The following is a 17,483-nucleotide window of genomic DNA, read 5'->3' on the forward strand; positions in this document are numbered from 1 at the left end:
TTCCATTTGGCAGATATCGATGAGTGTGTTGCAGAAAGCCACAACTGCTCTTTCAATGAGACCTGCTTCAACATCCAGGGGGGCTTTCGCTGTCTGTCTTTGGAATGTCCAGAAAATTACCGCAAGTCGGGAGATACGTAAGTACTTTCTTTTTCAAGGTTGAACAGGTTTTTGGTGACGTGATCTCCTTTATGTCATGCCACTGCCGAATGAATACATAATGGATTCTGGCAAACATATACTTCGTTGGTAGGCCTACCCTGTATTTTGCACACACAGGTCTGGTCCCTTTCTCATGCTCCTGTTTCAGTCTAAGGAAAAAGTATTCCCTTAAAAAATGCCACATGTCAGTGGTTTGCATCCTAATGATCTCTAGAGCCATAAGCTGACGTTCTCTCTTGGGCTACCTTGCAGGCATCCTGTTAGGAGGGTCACATTCAGCTTCAAAGTTCTGACTTTCACTTCCTTTCACACGTAGTCTTTCCTTACTATTATACTCCAACGGAAGGGTTATTTTTAGCTCCCTCTCTGAAGTCTTACCAGTGCTGTTGCAAAGCATTGCAAGAATGCCTTACTACTTAGAATGTCTTCCCCAATTCCACCTCTGTTAAAAAAGCTGGGAATCCTAGCAAGGGTGATACATTAGCTGTTGCCCATGTACCTAGCTCAGAGAAAGTTTGTGCATTCAGGTGTTGAAAATACAGTATGGGAGAGGGGCAGCTGGCAGCTCATTTATACCCATCAAATGGTGGTAGAAAAGTGCAGAAGTTGTTGCAAAATTTCAGTCGCGTAGCTGGAGTTTATGGCTGATGCGGATGAGTGCTTTTTCCTCCCGCCCTGTGGCTTTATGGCCACCCTGTACTCCCGCGATTCTTCCAAAGGCTGCTCCATGGTCCCCCGCCATGTACCCCATACCCAGGTAGGTGTACGGTCCACGTTTGTCATCAGCCTGCTATTGCTTTTCACAGCCAGTGTTCATATACCCACCATCTTTTAGATAAAATTGAGTACTCTGTGCCTCCTCCGTACAATGAAGCTAACGCTGATCTTCATCGGAGGGACTCTGTGGGGATTAGTTAGTCTCCATTTAAACCTTTAGCTGTGAAATGCCATATAAGTGGCACAGCAGAAGTATTTGATGAGAATGCTGTAGAGGGAGTTCATGGTATAAAACCAGATATTTATAAAACACGCTTGTATTCTGAGAAGTGTCAATAATAATTAAACTTCAAATTATATTTGTCACATCAATAAACAAGCAGTGCCTTGGGATGCAGATGTTCTCTTTATTTGTAATATTGTGGGTTCATTTGCATCCTAATTCAAAAAAGTCATTTGCAATGGGACACTAAGCAGAATTAGCAGATTTCTACTTTTATGGACATCCCTGAGTTGCAAAGTTCAGTTTATAAAATATGCATCGCACACACGCATTCCACTTCATATTCTTTCTTATCTATATTTCTATGCATGTGTTGAAATTAATGGCTATTTGAGATGTAAGGGATCTTTTGGGGAAGGAGTAGAATGTCTGAATAGTTTTTCTGTGTCTGGGTTGTTGGGGCCTTGTAATGGCTTACTCTGCCTAACTTGAACAGACTCAGAGGGAGAGATTCTTCTGATGTGCTAGGGCTATAATTAGGCTATGAGTCAGACACAAATCCTGCAGCTGCTCAGCGAAGTTCTAATTATTTTAATTCCTTGAGTTATTATCTTGTTGGATTTATTAGGTTTTCCCCTCTCAACAGCTACAGACACAGTTACTAAATTTATTGTCGAAAATGCGTTTGCATAAAACAGAGAATATGAGTTCATTGTCTTTATTGCAAAAAGTCCAAGTTAGTTCAATAGGGAGATAGGTACTCATACTTAGCCAGTATACAAGTATTATACCAACATGCCGGTATCAGAGTTTATGTAGTGGGTTACCTTGTGGCCATTGGGGAACAGTTCCATAAGACAACTCTTTAGCAGCCTTTTGATATCCAAACTAATTTACACGTTCTTGAATCACTTATTTTTGGTGTATATAACCCATCATAGCTGATAGCTAGCATATCTTCATTAGCTTTTGCATGATAACGACATTAAATCACTATTTCACCCAACCTTGTGCCAGGACTCTAAAATCAAAACAGTTGGCTTCTCATAACATCGTATCTATTACAGATACCATTTTCCTCTCCTTTTTATTCAAAACACGTTCCAGTTTCACCAACTTGGCACGTCATAAGAAAGACAACACATTTTCCATTCTCATCAAGTTGGCACTTTATGGTATTTTTTTACCCTATTCTCCAATATTTTCTTTGGAACAGCTATAATTTCATAGGCCTCATTCCTGCAAATCCAAGTTTGTTCATTCTTATTTTTCCTTAAAATCCTTACGTACAAGCAAGAGCCCTCAGTGACCCAGAAGCTTCCTTACCTAATACCTTTGAAGGAAAGATTTTTGCGTGGCTGTTGCAGTGGTGATTGTCATCAGGTGAAATAATCGCAGGATCGTCCCATGCTACAGGCTGAAAGCTCAGGGTGCTGTATAGATACTCTGAGCTTCAGGAGCAAACAGCCTGTGTAACCTTCCCCAAAGACCAGCAAAGTGCCTGGCATGGTCTGATCCTTAATGGTAACAATTTTATTGAAGGTCTTATCTCTTTTGCTTAAATTCTGCATTTTTTTAAAACTTGATCAGCCTATAGGCTTGGTATTTTTCCAAGGATAATTAAGATCTACTGCTGCTCACAATAGGACTTAACTTGCTGTACTGCCTTGCCAAACACTTTTTGTTTTCAAATTGCATAACAATTAAATTCTCTTTATGCGACACTGAAGTCAAACATTTGTAATATTTAAGCCAAGAAAAATAGTAGAAAAGATAAAGAAGTGGTTATGGCGGTGTGTCAGAAATGTGTGCTGCACTGAGCCAGACTGGGAAATATTTTTATATTCTAGACATGTCTGCGTATTATTAAGATTGCCTGTCGCTTCTCGTTATAAGGACCTGTTTTTAACTGCTTAGAATTTTGCCAAAACATAACCAACGGCTGAAATTTTACATGCCAGGTGTCTGACTCAGGCTTAAGTGTTGGCAAATTTCAGCCAAAGCAGTTTACTCATTTCCAAGTGTGTGTTTAAGACATTTTGATGATTTTTTTTTTCTTTTAACAGTTGTCTGTCATGTTTTGCAGTAGAGATCTGAAATTCGTTAGATTACTTTTGCGCTTTTTGTCATCCTTTCCAAAACCCTCTGAAACTTTTGAAATTATGAACTTTGTAAAATTGTATTTTGCCTTTTTTCATAAACTGTAGGAAATTAGGACCTTGATGGGTAATCTTAATCCACTCCTGTATGCCAAAACAGAATCAGGTCTACCTGGAGTATTTCTGAGTTGTTTAACTTTTGCTTCAAGTCCTTGAATAAGGATTTCATAGCCTCAGTGGCAATCTGTCTTTGTGTTTGACTATCTTCCTCAGTGCAATTTAATTCTTCATAGAAAGTAGAGAGGTCTTTCTTTTTTAGCAACAAAAAATCCTCTTCTGATTTAGCAGACCTGAGCTTCTTCCAGCTCTTTAAAGCAGTCTGAAATGTGCAGGTACCGACTCCACAGCCTGCTTGACCCCACTCTCACATATGGCCACAGGAAAGAAGCCCGATCTTACCCATAATGTTAGCTCTGATTTGTCCTGGGCCAGGTTCTGCTGGCCCTGACAACCCCAGAGCATGTTTCTTCTGTGATTTCAAGGACTACCCACGTGCCGCGGGTAAGAAAGCTGTTCCTAGCATGGGTGAGATAAAAGCCGACTCGGTAAGAAGGAAAGGCGTACTTAGGGATAAGGAGGCTGAATGTAGCAAGGGGAGGATCTGAAGGTATAAGCAGGTGAGGAGAATGAATATGGGAGACGCTTGAGGGGTAGGAAGTAAAATTGGCTAAAAGAATTTAGAGGTAAGGGGGAAACCAACCACAGGCGTCAGGAGCTTATGGTTAAGGGTGATTGATGCCAGATTTGGGTGAAGACCATCAGAGCAAGGAATAATTTGGGATGGCTGCACAAAGATACTGACGGAAGGGGTGTATGCTTTGGGACTAGGGCTGTAAGGTAGCAACGGAGAGAACCAAGTGTCAGCCAGGAGAGGATGGAGCAAGAAGAGAAGCATTGGCACTGGCTGAGTGGGCAGTCCTGATGCCAAATGTTTGAGGAGGAAGGGCAGTAGGCAAGGAAAGGGGATAGGAAGAAGGAGCCAGGTTGGGGAAGGCAGATGAAGGAGCCAAGGACAGGACATACAGGCTCAGTGCTGAGGGCAATATGAAGATGGGTCTGTCTTTTCTATAGCTTGAAAACTCCTTGACACTTTCCAGCTCCATCCTGTCTACTGTACTGCTGTGTACTGTATTCCCACCTGAGCCCGAAATGGGACTCCAGATTCTACTCTGGTTAAGAAATATCTGTGAAAACCATCAGTTGGTTTCATTCCCTTTAAGTCTCATCTGTTTAAGACAAAAACCACCTTTCCTACACAGCTGCTCTGTTAACATAAATGTAGAGATCCATGATGTGGTGGTACAGCCCGGCTGATCGCTCATCTGGGCCTCAAGGTGTGGTGCAACCTGCTGAAAAGAAATACACACCAATGACAGCATGAGCAAGTGCCTTTGTAGTGGAGTATATTTTCGGAGGTCTGGAATATTGTTCTGGAAATCTACTGGGTCAAATTTCAGAGAAGTGTAATTTAGAGTTTGGTAATAACACTTGGTCAGTTGTTCAGCATATCGAGATGGTTTACCTGTATGAAATAAACTACAAAGCCATAAATCCTGCTAATAAAAAGTTCTTTTCCCTTCATCGCATGAGGATTGTTGTATACCACTCAATGCCTTTGGGCACAATGGAGTGAAAACCAGGCTCAGAAATCAACAGGAGGGAAGGCAGAAAATATTTTACCCTCATTTCTCTGTTAGGAAATGCTGTATTCATTATCTAAAATGGAATTGCACTAGTTTTGGTAGTGTTCGTTTCCTTTATGAGTAACCAGGGTTTGGTGCATGAAATTCAAACTATGAGTAATTCTTTGAAACCAGTATTTCAGCCACATAAGTAAACCTAAGAGAACAGGGTAGTGAGCAAGGTAAAATATTCAGGAACAAATTCAGGAATAAGCATTTAGCAGCAGTACATGCTTATTTTTCTAGCCCATGTGCCTAATTTTAGAGGTTTGCAAAGATGCCTGTAAAACTGCCTCACTGCAAAGCAGTGCGTGTTTTACTTGGGCTCTGGGTTGGGTTTCTCTGGTAGCCTCTCGTTGCCTCCTCAGCGCTGCCTTCTCCCGCCGGGTCCCCCGTGCTCTCTCCCACAGCGACACGGCGTGGTGGCAGGGCGCGGTAGCCCTACGGCCAGGTCATCCCTCCTGAGATGCCACCAAGCTGGAGCAGCACCTGGGGTCTTGGGCTGCTCACTCACTAGGAGTAGATTGTCGGATTCCCCCGTTGTATAATTTTCTGCTGCCCATTGAAGAGAAGCACTTAAATAAGGTTTAGAGAGTACACTGGGATTTAAAAGCTCATTGCTTATTGCCTTTGTGGTGCATGACCCCAGAATGAACTCTGGTTCTTGAAAGCAATAATACTTGCTATCTCTCCTTTGTGGTTATTTGATGGAACAATTAGTGCATATTAACTAAACCTGTAGTGAAGTGTGCAGTGTGAAGTGTGCACCACCAAAGAATAAGATAAAAGATGATGAATTTTGAATAATTCTAGCTCCTAGCCGCAGGCACACCTGTCTCCACAAATAACTCTCTGAATCAGCAGAATGTCCTTTTTCAAATCTTAGGAAGCTGGGAGCTTTGGCTTTTTGTTCTCTTAAAAAAATCTGGCTATTATTATAAAATGTATCTTTTATAAAAGAATAAATCAGGATATTTTTCTGAGCATGTGAGTGCTCATGAGTGTGTACGTGCTTCCAGAAAGATTTACGTGAAGAAAACATTTCCAACTAAGAAATTAACTGTCTTGACTTGCTTCATGATTGCAGCAAAACTAAGTAGCCTCATGATTGCAGCAAAACCAAGTAATTCTCTTTAGAGTAGTTATTGATGACATTTCAGAAAAGAATGCAGAACTCACTATACCTGAAAATATTCCAAGAGTATCCACACCTAATTAGCCGGCCATCCTGTGAAGACTTGTGCGTGCTCTTTACGCACATGAATAAAATTAAGAACGCATTTAAGTCTTCAAAGAATTGCTTTGTACTTTCGTTTGCAAGTGGTATTAAAAGAAAACATAGAACACATTAACTGAAGAACTGAGGGTGCTTTTAACTACTCTTTTTGAAAATACTTATTTTGCATATAATGAGAAGTTCCTGGAATTCAGGTCACTATGCACTGGAAACAACGTGGGGCTTGCTTATGAGCCAGAGTTCTGTTGATACCAGATACTCCTGATAGGAGCTCAATTTTATATGCCAAAAAAAAATAAATGGGATGGGCACTCAAGTTTCCTTGAGGTAGTAAGAATCAAACCATGTTTTCATGCTGGAGCATTTCTTGGTAAAGAAACGAATAAATAGTTTAGGTTCGCAAACCTCAGACTGTGGACTGAATATTGCTTTTAAGTGGAAAGACTCTTGTATGTAACTTAATTGATTCCTAGTTGCACATGAAGCAAGTTTGGAGCTAAATGCACAACCTGATCATCCCCAAATTTTGCAAAGTCAACATCCATCTGAGATCGTCATGTCTACCTCCACTTCTTTGCACCTGTCTGAGAGGATGTTTGGATACCAAATTGAATGTGGTGATTTGGGCATATCTTTAATCTGAAAGTCACATAAACTTTCCTTGTATGCAATTCTTTAAACACTTCTCAAACCCACCAGGTATCATGACATGTCAGATCTTCATTAATGTGCTGGTAAACTACATCATTCTTTAATAGCAGTGACTTTAATGCCCGTACCTGTCTGTGCCATATTTTACTGGACAACCTTCACTTCTCTCAGTAACAGAAAGGGAGGAGCTTCTTTCCTCCATGCAGATCATGATTTCTAGTGCTGATGTTCATTGTTCACTTTTGGCCTGTATGGATGATCTTTTCCTAGTTCTCTGGATTTGACGCTGTAATAGGTGCCTAGTGATAAGGGAAGGGAACAGCAGAGAGCAACTTACCAGCATCATTCCTGTGGCTCAAGGCTGCGTAAGAGTGGACTGAATGTGTAGGGCACATGCTGGAGACATCAGGCCATTGGATCTTGTGTTCAGTGCTCGCCTAGATGGGTGTTAGTCCTACTCAGGTTGATTCTCCTGGTGGCACAGGGAACTACCGTGCCACATGAGGAGGAAGAAGGTTTGTCTTCAAAGCAAATAAACCTTAACATACAGGCAGTATTGGAAATAAGCTTTACATTCCTCTGTATGCTGTCAGATGATGAACATACATAGTGCAGTATCTAGAGTGCCTCTTCTTTCTCAGAAAGACCAGCTCCTTGTACATTTGTGATTTTCAGAATACTTTGCTCAGTCTTAAAATCCAGCCAGACATCCCATATAGGACACAGTCAACTCACTAACCACTTAGGATCTCTTCCTTTATTTAACATGTGTCCAATCAACAAAAGAATAACACTTGGGGGGCATAAAAACAACACAAGAATAAAACTTGGCTCTCCCTAGGAAGAGCTTAGCTCATCTAAATGCAAATAAACTCTCAGCCACAGTGAGGTGCCAGACTCAATCCATCTGTGCGTGCAAAGAAAGGGCAGCACTTCTGAAAACGGCAATGCTTCTCCAAAAGCACCAACTACAGACAAATTCATCCTTATTTAATAAATGTCCCTTTGCAATATGACTGAGGTGCCAGGCTGAAGAGTGGATAGAGTATGCAAGTCAACGTATCTTTTCCCACCCCCACTGCCCTTGCTCTCCTATCACGCTTGCTAAATGTACGCTAATCTTCCTCTTGTCTTGTGTTCTCACTTTTCTTGCAGTCGCTGTGAGCGCTTGCCTTGTAATGAAAATAAGGAGTGCCAGAGCCTGCCTCTGAGAATAACCTACTATCACCTCTCTTTTCCCACCAACATTCAAGTACCCACCGACATTTTCCGCATGGGCCCTTCCAATGCTGTCCCTGGGGATAAAATTCTGCTGTCCATCATCAGCGGGAACCAGGAGGGTTTTTTCACCACAAAAAAAGTGAACAACCACAGTGGCATTGTGGTCATGCAGCGGCAAATCACAGAGCCCAGAGACCTTCTTCTGACAATTCAAATGCAACTTTCCCGCCATGGAACTGTCAACACGTTTATTGCCAAACTTTTTATCTTTGTCTCTGCACAGCTTTGATCCCTAACTTACAGGCATCATTGGCTACTCTTTCTCTTCTAAGAGTAGCTTTTTTTTCCCAATTTCAATAAAGTTTTAGTTCATCGGTTGCACGCTGCACTTGCATTTTATTTACCATCATCATTACAGTTCTCTGCTTTCCCCTATCACTGAACGGCTCAATTTGGGGAGATCCTTATGTGTACCTTGCATCATTATAAAAAGCAGAAATTGATGTCCAAGAGCTTATTACCTGAACATACTGAGGACCGAAAGCTATTAATTTACTTCACACAGTAGTGGAGTTGGTCTCATTTGATGATACACAGTTGCATATGTTTAGGTCTAAATTTTCAAAACAGAAGAGGTACCTAATTTGAGTGGTCTCAACAGATGCATCTTTAGGGAGTTTCATCACTTACGGGGCAAATACTATGCATTTTCTGAAAATCTGTTAAAAGGGCACAACTTAGGCCCTTAGGACCTCAGAGGTGCCCCAGAACACAATGCACTTTGGAAGTGTGGAACCAGATTTCCAGGCTGTGCTAGTTGTCATTGCACTGTTGTAGCCAGTGAGCTTGTGCTGATTTCCACCAGGTACAGATCCCAGTTCTAGCCTTTAAGGATGGTAGAAAAGAGAATCTTGTCTAAAGAACATTTATTTTAGAGACTTTTGATCTTCCTTTCAGTGGAATTTCCACTAATGATGGGAAAACATCAATGAACTTCCTAACAGCATTCAGCTAGTAGCAGAGAGCTCCCTTCTGTTTCACAGGCTATATCCCGAGATGTGTATACAAGAACATTTGAGAAAGATATTTAATTGGTCTTATAACATTTTTGTCTCTCCAACTTCCATATCAAAGGTGATATGTTTTTAACTGTAAAGACTTTACCCACGACCACCACCCAAAAAACCCCAATCAAACCCTAGCAGCCCTGAAAAGTCAGCCACAATTCCAATATCCAGATCTTTCTTCCTTTACTTCTATGACTTTCTTCCTTTACTTTTATGCTGTCAAGAACAATGTAGACAATAAAACTGGAAATTCTTTGGAATAATTTTGTTTTGTGAGCTGGAACAGGATTTATCTTACTTTTCAGTCCTTGTATTGATACATATTAAAAGCTCAGTCCCAGAGGTATGATCTAAAAATTAATGTTTACACCATTCTGGGCTCAGATATCTCTGCTGCCCGTTACATAGGCAGAATAATCAGTCCATAGATGAATGAGGAATAATCCATGTGAATGCACGTATAAAAAACATGCTTTACCATATAAATACAGACAGCACAGGCAAGATACAAGGTTAGAAACTGGGAAACTTCTAAATGGAGATCACAAGCCTTAATCACCTGAACATAAGGAATTACTCTATTAGCTGTAAGCTGCGGGCTCTCGGGCTCATCATCAGCCAAGGACTAGATTGTGGCATGATCGCAGCACTCTGCCAGAGTATTACATGTTCCCTAAGGCAAAGTTTATCCCAGCTGGCTGACAGGAGTTCAAGTCTCGTGAGGAATGCCAATGTTTAATAAGTCTGTTGACACATACTTATAAAGCTGCCAGAAGTTGCCAGTGGGGATAGAGTCCCAGCTTTAAATATTGAAAGCACAAGCCCATGCTACTTGAGCTAATGGGGTTTCTTACCACCACAGAAGATGCTTGTATATAAATGCCCTCTGGCTACCAGTTCATTATGAGGCCATAATTAAGTAGGATAAAGATTCAAAAATAAACTTCATTTTTGCAAGCATTAATATATATTTGTTTGGCAGGAAAAGAAGGGAGCGTGAGAATTTGGCCCTCAGTATTGTAAAATGCTACCATATTAATTGCATTTTCAGCAAGTAATTCAAGAACACGGAGCTCAGATTCTCCTCTATTAGAAGCTTTATTGCTGCAGTGTAGCTTGAACTTTCAAGTTCAATGTATGTAATTATGTAGTGCCATTTAAGTGCGTGGTTCTTTCCAAATGAAAATGAAATCATGGCTCCTGGTCCAAAGAACTTACTAATTGAATCCAACAGAGAATATGAAAAGGAATGACACCAGGACCCAAGAAGAAAGAAAAAATTACATTCAGGAAAGGATTATTTGCAAAATATTTAGAGCAACTGAGCGGTTTCTTAACTTTTTTCTCTTTTAAATGAAAAAGGCCTGGAGGAGGTACCAGCTCCAAAGCTGTATTTTTTGTTAGAGGAGGAAAACTTGAAGGAAAGATTTGAATAAAGGAAGTTCTCGGTACTTAGGAAGAAACTTTTGTCAGTCAGAGTCCGCACTATAGGAAGACAGGAGCAAAAAGGAAAACGTCAGCTAATTGGAAGATCAAATGCAAAGATGATGGTATGGATAAAATTAAGAAGTATTTTGAGGTCAGAGCACATCATTAATAACAAGTACCAGGATTTGAAATAGATACTAGTTGTCAAAGAAATTACTGCAGAAGATGTCTAAAGATGTGCCATCGAAGCAATGAGAGAACAAAGTGTGACCAGCTGCACTTTGAATATGCTGAAGCAATTAGCAGGGATATCAAAAGAAAGGAGATCAGAAAATGAATATTTACACAGGGTAAAATGAAAGCACAAACTCAACTTTAGCAGTGGATAGAACATGCAAAAAGAATAAAAGGTTGTGGGATTTATAAAAGGAGAGAGAAACGACGCAAAGAAACCAAGCTGACGCAAACATGCACCTGTCACATGTATGGTTGCAGGCTGGATGGATCTAGAAACTAATTTTAGTTAGGAACGAACACAAATCACCTGTGATCATTGTGGTCCTCCGTTTCTGTAGGCAGGGTACCCAATTCATGTCAGAATGCTTTACTCCACGGAACTGGAAGTGAGAATTATGAATGCAAATCTTACCTAGGACTTGCATCTGAAACAAATTAATGGCTTTATTGGATGAGAATTTCAGAAATGTTTGTATTCGCCAAATTTTGTTCCAGCTGAAGTCGGGAGTAAAGCTCTCTTTTCTTCCAAGGAAGGAGCGAAGACAGACCAATATTGAACACTTCAGATGTTCCCACCACAATGTTTTTTGCATGCAAATTCTATTACCTAAATACAGCTATGAAAATTTAGGATGCTGTATGTATTCTGTCAGTACTTCATTTGTAATAATGTCCCAAAATGAGTTATGCAAGCTACTTTAGGTGTCCCTAAAGCCTTTAGATGATGCTATAGTTATTATTTATGTATTATATAAGGCAAAGAGGAAGAGCTTTTGAAGAACTTTTTCAGAATTTGTAAACACGTCATTGGAAGTAAAACCAGCCTGACTTGGCTGTTATGACCCTGTCTCAGCAGGATCCGGAGGAAAGGTGTAGTGTTTGTTTGTATGGCTGCATAGATGTAAACGTCTACTAAACTCCTCTATACAGAATAAGGAAAAAAAAGGAGAGCAGCAAACAAACACAAACTATGTGCATTTTGCTTCAATTGTATTTGTTATCTATTTTGAAATAGCGTATTTTACACTGAAACTAGACTGCGTAATTTAGCTGATCCTTGTTGCACAGACGTGAGGGTCAGCTAGCTGGAAGTCCTTTCTTAATTTGGCATCTGAGGTTTAAAATAAGGGGATGGAATCTGTTATTGTAGGTCAGAATATATCCAAATATAACCAGAATTAATTTGTTCTAAAATGACCAGCATGAGGCATTTCAGTAGAAAGCCCTATTCTGTTCCCTGTGAGATATCTAGGAAATGACAAGATTTTGTACCCAGATAATGGTGGGAAGTAAAAGGGCTCTCCTGGCCTGTATCTCCTGGCCAGTCTCAAAACGTCAACTACAGAGTGAGAATAACAAGCCAGACTCAGCTGGTGTAAATTAGCCCAGCTTCATTGCCTTCCCGTGGACTATGCCAGTTCACATCTGTTGAAGCATGATTTCCTTAATGTTGATTCATGTTTTCTCTTTTATCTTTATTTTAGCTTCATACAATATCAGCGTGTTTGGCTTTGTTTTCTTTGATGAGCAAATGTGGATAGCATATAATAAGAAGTTACTGATGTATTTATTATTAATAGAGCCATAAAGTCCCTTTGAACATCTGAAAAAAGATGGCTTGTAGGTGTGGACTTGGGTAACACATTTTGAAAAGAGCAAGAACCATTTGTTTCTAGAAGTATCTGACAAAGTAAAGCTTCCATTTTTGTTTCCCTTTTACTCAGTGAATTTTTCTTCCTTTTAATCTTTTAATTGCCCCCCTCTGACACTGCAGTCTTTTCTTTTTCCCACTTAGAAATATGAAGAAATGGGCAGGTCAAAGTTGAGACCATTTGTGGGGCTTAGTCACATTGTAAGTCCCAGCATAGCCCTTTCATCTCTCATGAGCACAGACCGGGTATTGTGTGAAGTTCTTGAACTGTAAGTGACTTTAAATTCACTCTAGTGGACAAGGGTGAGAAGAAGTCATTTAACTTTTAATAGACTTTCAAGGACGAATGAGCAGCTGGTTGAGATGGAATATGAAATGACCCTTACCATTTCCCCAAACTCAGAATTCAATCTTTGAGGTTTTAAATAGTGTGGTTAACTTTTTTCCTCCCCTGGTTTCCATTCCTCTCTGTTTTCTCAGTTTAGATGGAAAGGGGGTGTGTGAAAAAAAAAGACTTAAGACAGGCTCTTCTGGCTCTTGCTGCACTGAAACTCTTGAAAGAAAGTTGTCCCTTAGGATATTTCCTGCCGGATTTCCAGAATGGAAACAATTGCTTCTGCTTTATATGACTGATATCATCACATGGAGTACAAAAAGGCTTGTGCAAATAAGCGTAGCTCCACTGAAATTGGTGAGACCACGCCAGGGCACTGCAGCTGAGGATCTGGTCCAGACAGCCTTTTGATCCTGTTTGTACTTGGAAAGTGACTTTACATGGCATCTTATGCACTACAGTTCTCTCTATTTTTTACGTGCCTGGCTTTGAGGGGGTTTTGACTGCAACTTTTAGCCAACCCAAATTTTTCAGTGGTTCAGCAGGTCTGATGATCTGCCTTTGTCTAAGTTTTTGAGGCAAAGAATGAACACTTACACCACTTATAGTTGCTAGCTCCCCAGATTGGAAAACACAAAGTAATTAACTTCCAGGATATATATGCATCTCTCTCTCGTTTCTCTTCTTAGTGTCAGACTCGAAAAGACAGATACGATCCGTTGCATTAAGTCTTGTCGACCAAATGATGTCAACTGTGTGTTGGATCCAGTCCACACAATTTCCCACACTGTCATTTCACTGCCCACGTTCAGAGAATTTACAAGACCTGAAGGTAAGTGGTTTGTTCCTTGTTCCATTTAATAGACTACAACATATAAAACCTCCACCGGAAATCCTTGCCTAAAGCCAGACTAGCTACCAGTTGCAGTAAAATGTTTGCACAGTTCCAAATTATAGTGTACTATTCATTTAATTAAAACCTTCAATATCCAGGAGTTTTAATTTTATGGGGCAAAGAAAGTCATTCTGAGCTCTAACTTACACAGCTTCCTGGTCTAAGGAAGTACTGAGTCTGAATTCCCATTTACCACATTTACCCACATAATAGCTGTGTGCCACATGACATTTTTCTTCCCTTTTTTTGCAGATTTTGCCATAGGAAGTAGGTGGTCATTATATTTCTCTCATCTGTTTATGGTCTGTTGTTCGCTATTGACAGGTGGCTCGTTCCAAGAATATGGCCTTTATCTACATGCAGATGTTAGTCACAAAATACATTATATTGAGTACACTATCTAGTACTGCAATTTGCCTATTTTTGCCCTATGAAAACAATAAGTGTTGTTTTTTTAAAGTATAGAATAAAGGAAGGGACATTCCAAGGACTGTCCAGAAAGCTTTTAAGCTAAGATCTTCAAAAAGCATCCAAGTGAGTGGCTGTCCAGTCATCCAAACTGAGTTTTCCAGCCCCAGATGCTGCACTCCCATGGGCACTCCTGCATTTCTTTAGTTCCTTCAGCCTCTGTAGTACCTGTGAGTTTTTAATCCTGCAGTTTCACAAGGATTGTGCTCACTTTCCTTAGTTCACAGATAAATTTACTGATCAAGAGCCAATTTTTGCTCCTTGGCGTTTGTACTTGTTTTCTGGCAGCTTCACTGGGGATTGCCTACACATCCAGAGGCGGGATGGCTGCCTTCAGCCCTGCTTCGCTGAAGGATGGGCCACTCAGCAACTTGCTGCGTGGCACAGACACAGAGAGAGAAGAAGGGGACAGAGGAAAGGAAGATCATTTTGGAGGGGTTTTTGAAGATCTTAAATCCCAGTTTCTGAGGCACCCAGAGTCTCAGCCTTGTGACCTCAGAAAGTTGTCCTAAATGAAAGCCAAAGCTGATTCTTCACTTCTGCACCAGGCCATACAAGTAGGGCAAGAGACATCCCAAGTCTTGTTCATATAGGAACAATTTAAACGCCAATAACTTAGATGCATAGAGCTGCTGTAGATTGCGTCAGGCCTGTTTCAGGCCTTGGCTGGCCCTACTTCACAGGGAACGGAAGAATGCCCCATAGCCACTTCTGCTGCCATACACACCCCTTCAGCTTCACCAGGTGTACTGGCAGCAGAGCTAAGTATTTGGCCCAGGATGCTTCCCAAACCGTTCCCTCATTAGTCCATCCTCATGATTTAATAAAAAGAGATGAGACCTAGCAATCTGAGAGTACTGCTGAAGCCCAGAAGACGTTCCTAAACTGTAATTCAGCGCATGGCCTTGGGTGAATTCTTACAGCCTCATGGTTTAGTTTCATCATCTGTAGAGCATGGATAATAATGAGAACAATAATACTTACCTCCCTCACAAGAGGCTTGAAAAATAGTCTCACTTTTTTTTTTCTTCTTTTTTTTTTTAACCTAAAACCCTTCTCCGATGCTCAAAAGGGCTCTGTAATTTGTAATAGCAATACTTTGTGTATCTGCCTAAGGGAGTCAGAGTTCAGGGGTTTACCTGCGTGGTGCCCCTCCACTGCCCACCCTGTGGATCCTCAGTGTGATCCTCTAGGTACCTGCTGGAAATCCTGCTGGTTTCTAACAGTGGTCTTTCTGGACTCTCAAAGTAATAGTGTTTGGCTTCAGGGCTGCTTGGATGGTGCAGGAGGAGAAAATAAATCCAAATCCTCCCTTCCCCAAAATGTTCTTTCTTTCCATTTTAAAAGACAAACTCGGGGTGGGGTGGTGTCCTCCACCAGCTTTGGGGACAAGTAATTTTGTCAAATTCTGTCAGGTTCTTCAGTGATGTTTTCAAATACTTCTCAGTACATTCTGCAATACTCTTTGTTTGCAGAGATTATTTTTCTTCGTGCCATCACACCTACATATCCAGCCAACCAGGCAGACATCATATTTGACATAACAGAAGGAAATTTAAGAGATTCCTTTGATATCATCAAGCGTTACATGGATGGTATGACAGTGGGTGAGTAGAGTGTTCTCTGTACTTTCTTCTCTCAATAATATTTTTGAACAAGGTCAAAGAAATTAACTCAAGTAATTAATTCCCACCTTGATTTTCAAGCCTCTATTGATTTAATATTCTCCAGTCCAACATGTGTAATCTGAACTAATATCACAAATAATTTTTTAGTCAAAATACCAGAGGCCTAAACTTTAATTTGAGAAGTATTTTAACTTTTTTCAGAACTAGGTCTAATTACAAATGCAAATGGCTTAGCTTTAAAATGATGAGGTTTGCCCATTATAATCAAACCAAATATGAAATATGTAGTATGTCAGCAAAGAGACTGTAAATTTAATTAACTGTTCTTTCTTGTTTAAACAGCATTGCACCAATTTTTGGATAATAATCAAATTTTTAAAGCAGGACTGAATATACTAAAACTGTTACCTGTTTCAATATTTAACGAGAGGCTGGTTCAGTTTTAAATAAATACCTCTGTTGAGAGTAAAAGGGATCTGTCAAATGCTGTGGGTTAGAAGAAACTTCAGAATGGATCATGGTCTCAACTTGGCAGGGAGGAGACATGGAAGGAGATATACCTGTGTATACAGGTTATACGCTAGACCTTCATCTCCTCGTATAGCAGGGAGGGGCTGCAACACAACCTGGGGTCATACTTTCTGGTAGGTTTCTTTCAGAGCAGGGCCCTTTGGGCGGATATCACACAGACTATCCAGTATGTAATGCATATAGTGCACATACTATCTATACGTAGATGCGTACGGGTACACATTTCCAGCGTATACAGTGGCTTGGCTCTCACTCGGGGACCCGGCATACCCAGGAGTAGCTGGCAAATTATGTGAAGGTTGCAGAGCAGGAGCAGATCCCAACTGATGTGCTGCGCTGCCCAATATGAGTTGCTAGTGCAGTGTCAGGGGAACATGCAGTGATTCTCATGCTTAGAGAATGAATATGCCAGGTATTAAAAAGTAGTATTTGATTGCTCTTTATTAATGTTTATTTATGAAAATAAAGGACTGCTGTTCCCAGTGAGCATTTGTGCTTCAGAATGTGAATGTGCAGGTTCTGCTCAGGTTTATACATGTCCTTCTGGGCTTTCTAGCAGGACTTGTCTGGATGAAAAGAAAAATCGCTGCTGTGCTTCTTTCATACAGATGGTTTGTGAAAAAGTCATATTTAGCATGATCTGAAGGTGGCACTGTTGCATTTCAGAAGCATGATAGTACAGCGTCAGCTGTGCAAAGGTTCTATGAACTGTAGATAAAAATCATAAGTCATTAGGTTTATATTTCTTTCTTTATCAAACAAGTATACATGTGAATACTGAGAAAGAGGGAGAGTCTGTTAAAGCAGGATGATAAGATTACAGATTTCAGGTATTGGGTTGATTCTTTAGAAGAGTATAAATGTTATCAGATCCCACAGTAGTTACAGTAGCTTGCTTTTCCTGCTGTGTTCTTCTTTCTGTCTGAAATAAGAAAGAAGGATGTGTTTAGAAATTTGACTGGCCAAGTTATTCGCCTGAGGGAAGCATTTCCATTTTGAATAATAGGACTGCGTGTCAATGGTATTTTACTTGGTAAACTGGATATCTGCCTCACAATATTAGGAGAGAAAGGATATTCTTATACGCCAGGTTGAGAGGATATGATATATGCCTAAGTACATTTCCAGCTCTGCAAAAGAATTGGGCAGCTCTTTCTTCACCTCAGTTCCCCCATGCGCAACATGGAGATGA

The 17,483-nt window shown here is 40.5% G+C and overlaps 1 protein-coding gene across 3 annotated transcripts in view; it reads left to right on the forward strand.

Annotated features, from left to right (window-relative positions):
- FBLN1 (fibulin 1) overlaps positions 1 to 17,483 on the forward strand; it is an 84,453-nt gene that overhangs the window by 45,123 nt on the left and 21,847 nt on the right. For 2 of the 3 annotated variants that reach the window (XM_054222239.1, XM_054222257.1), the window contains exons 14-16: positions 14 to 137; positions 13,459 to 13,601; positions 15,608 to 15,739. In XM_054222239.1, coding sequence (XP_054078214.1) covers positions 14 to 137; positions 13,459 to 13,601; positions 15,608 to 15,739 — 399 coding nt within the window. Of the gene's footprint in view, positions 1 to 13; positions 138 to 7,986; positions 8,430 to 13,458; positions 13,602 to 15,607; positions 15,740 to 17,483 lie in introns of those variants that run through there. The other variant, XM_054222248.1, reaches the window with a different exon arrangement.

Source organism: Rissa tridactyla, chromosome 1, assembly GCF_028500815.1.
Source record: "Rissa tridactyla isolate bRisTri1 chromosome 1, bRisTri1.patW.cur.20221130, whole genome shotgun sequence".
Classification (NCBI taxonomy): Eukaryota; Metazoa; Chordata; class Aves; order Charadriiformes; family Laridae; genus Rissa; species Rissa tridactyla.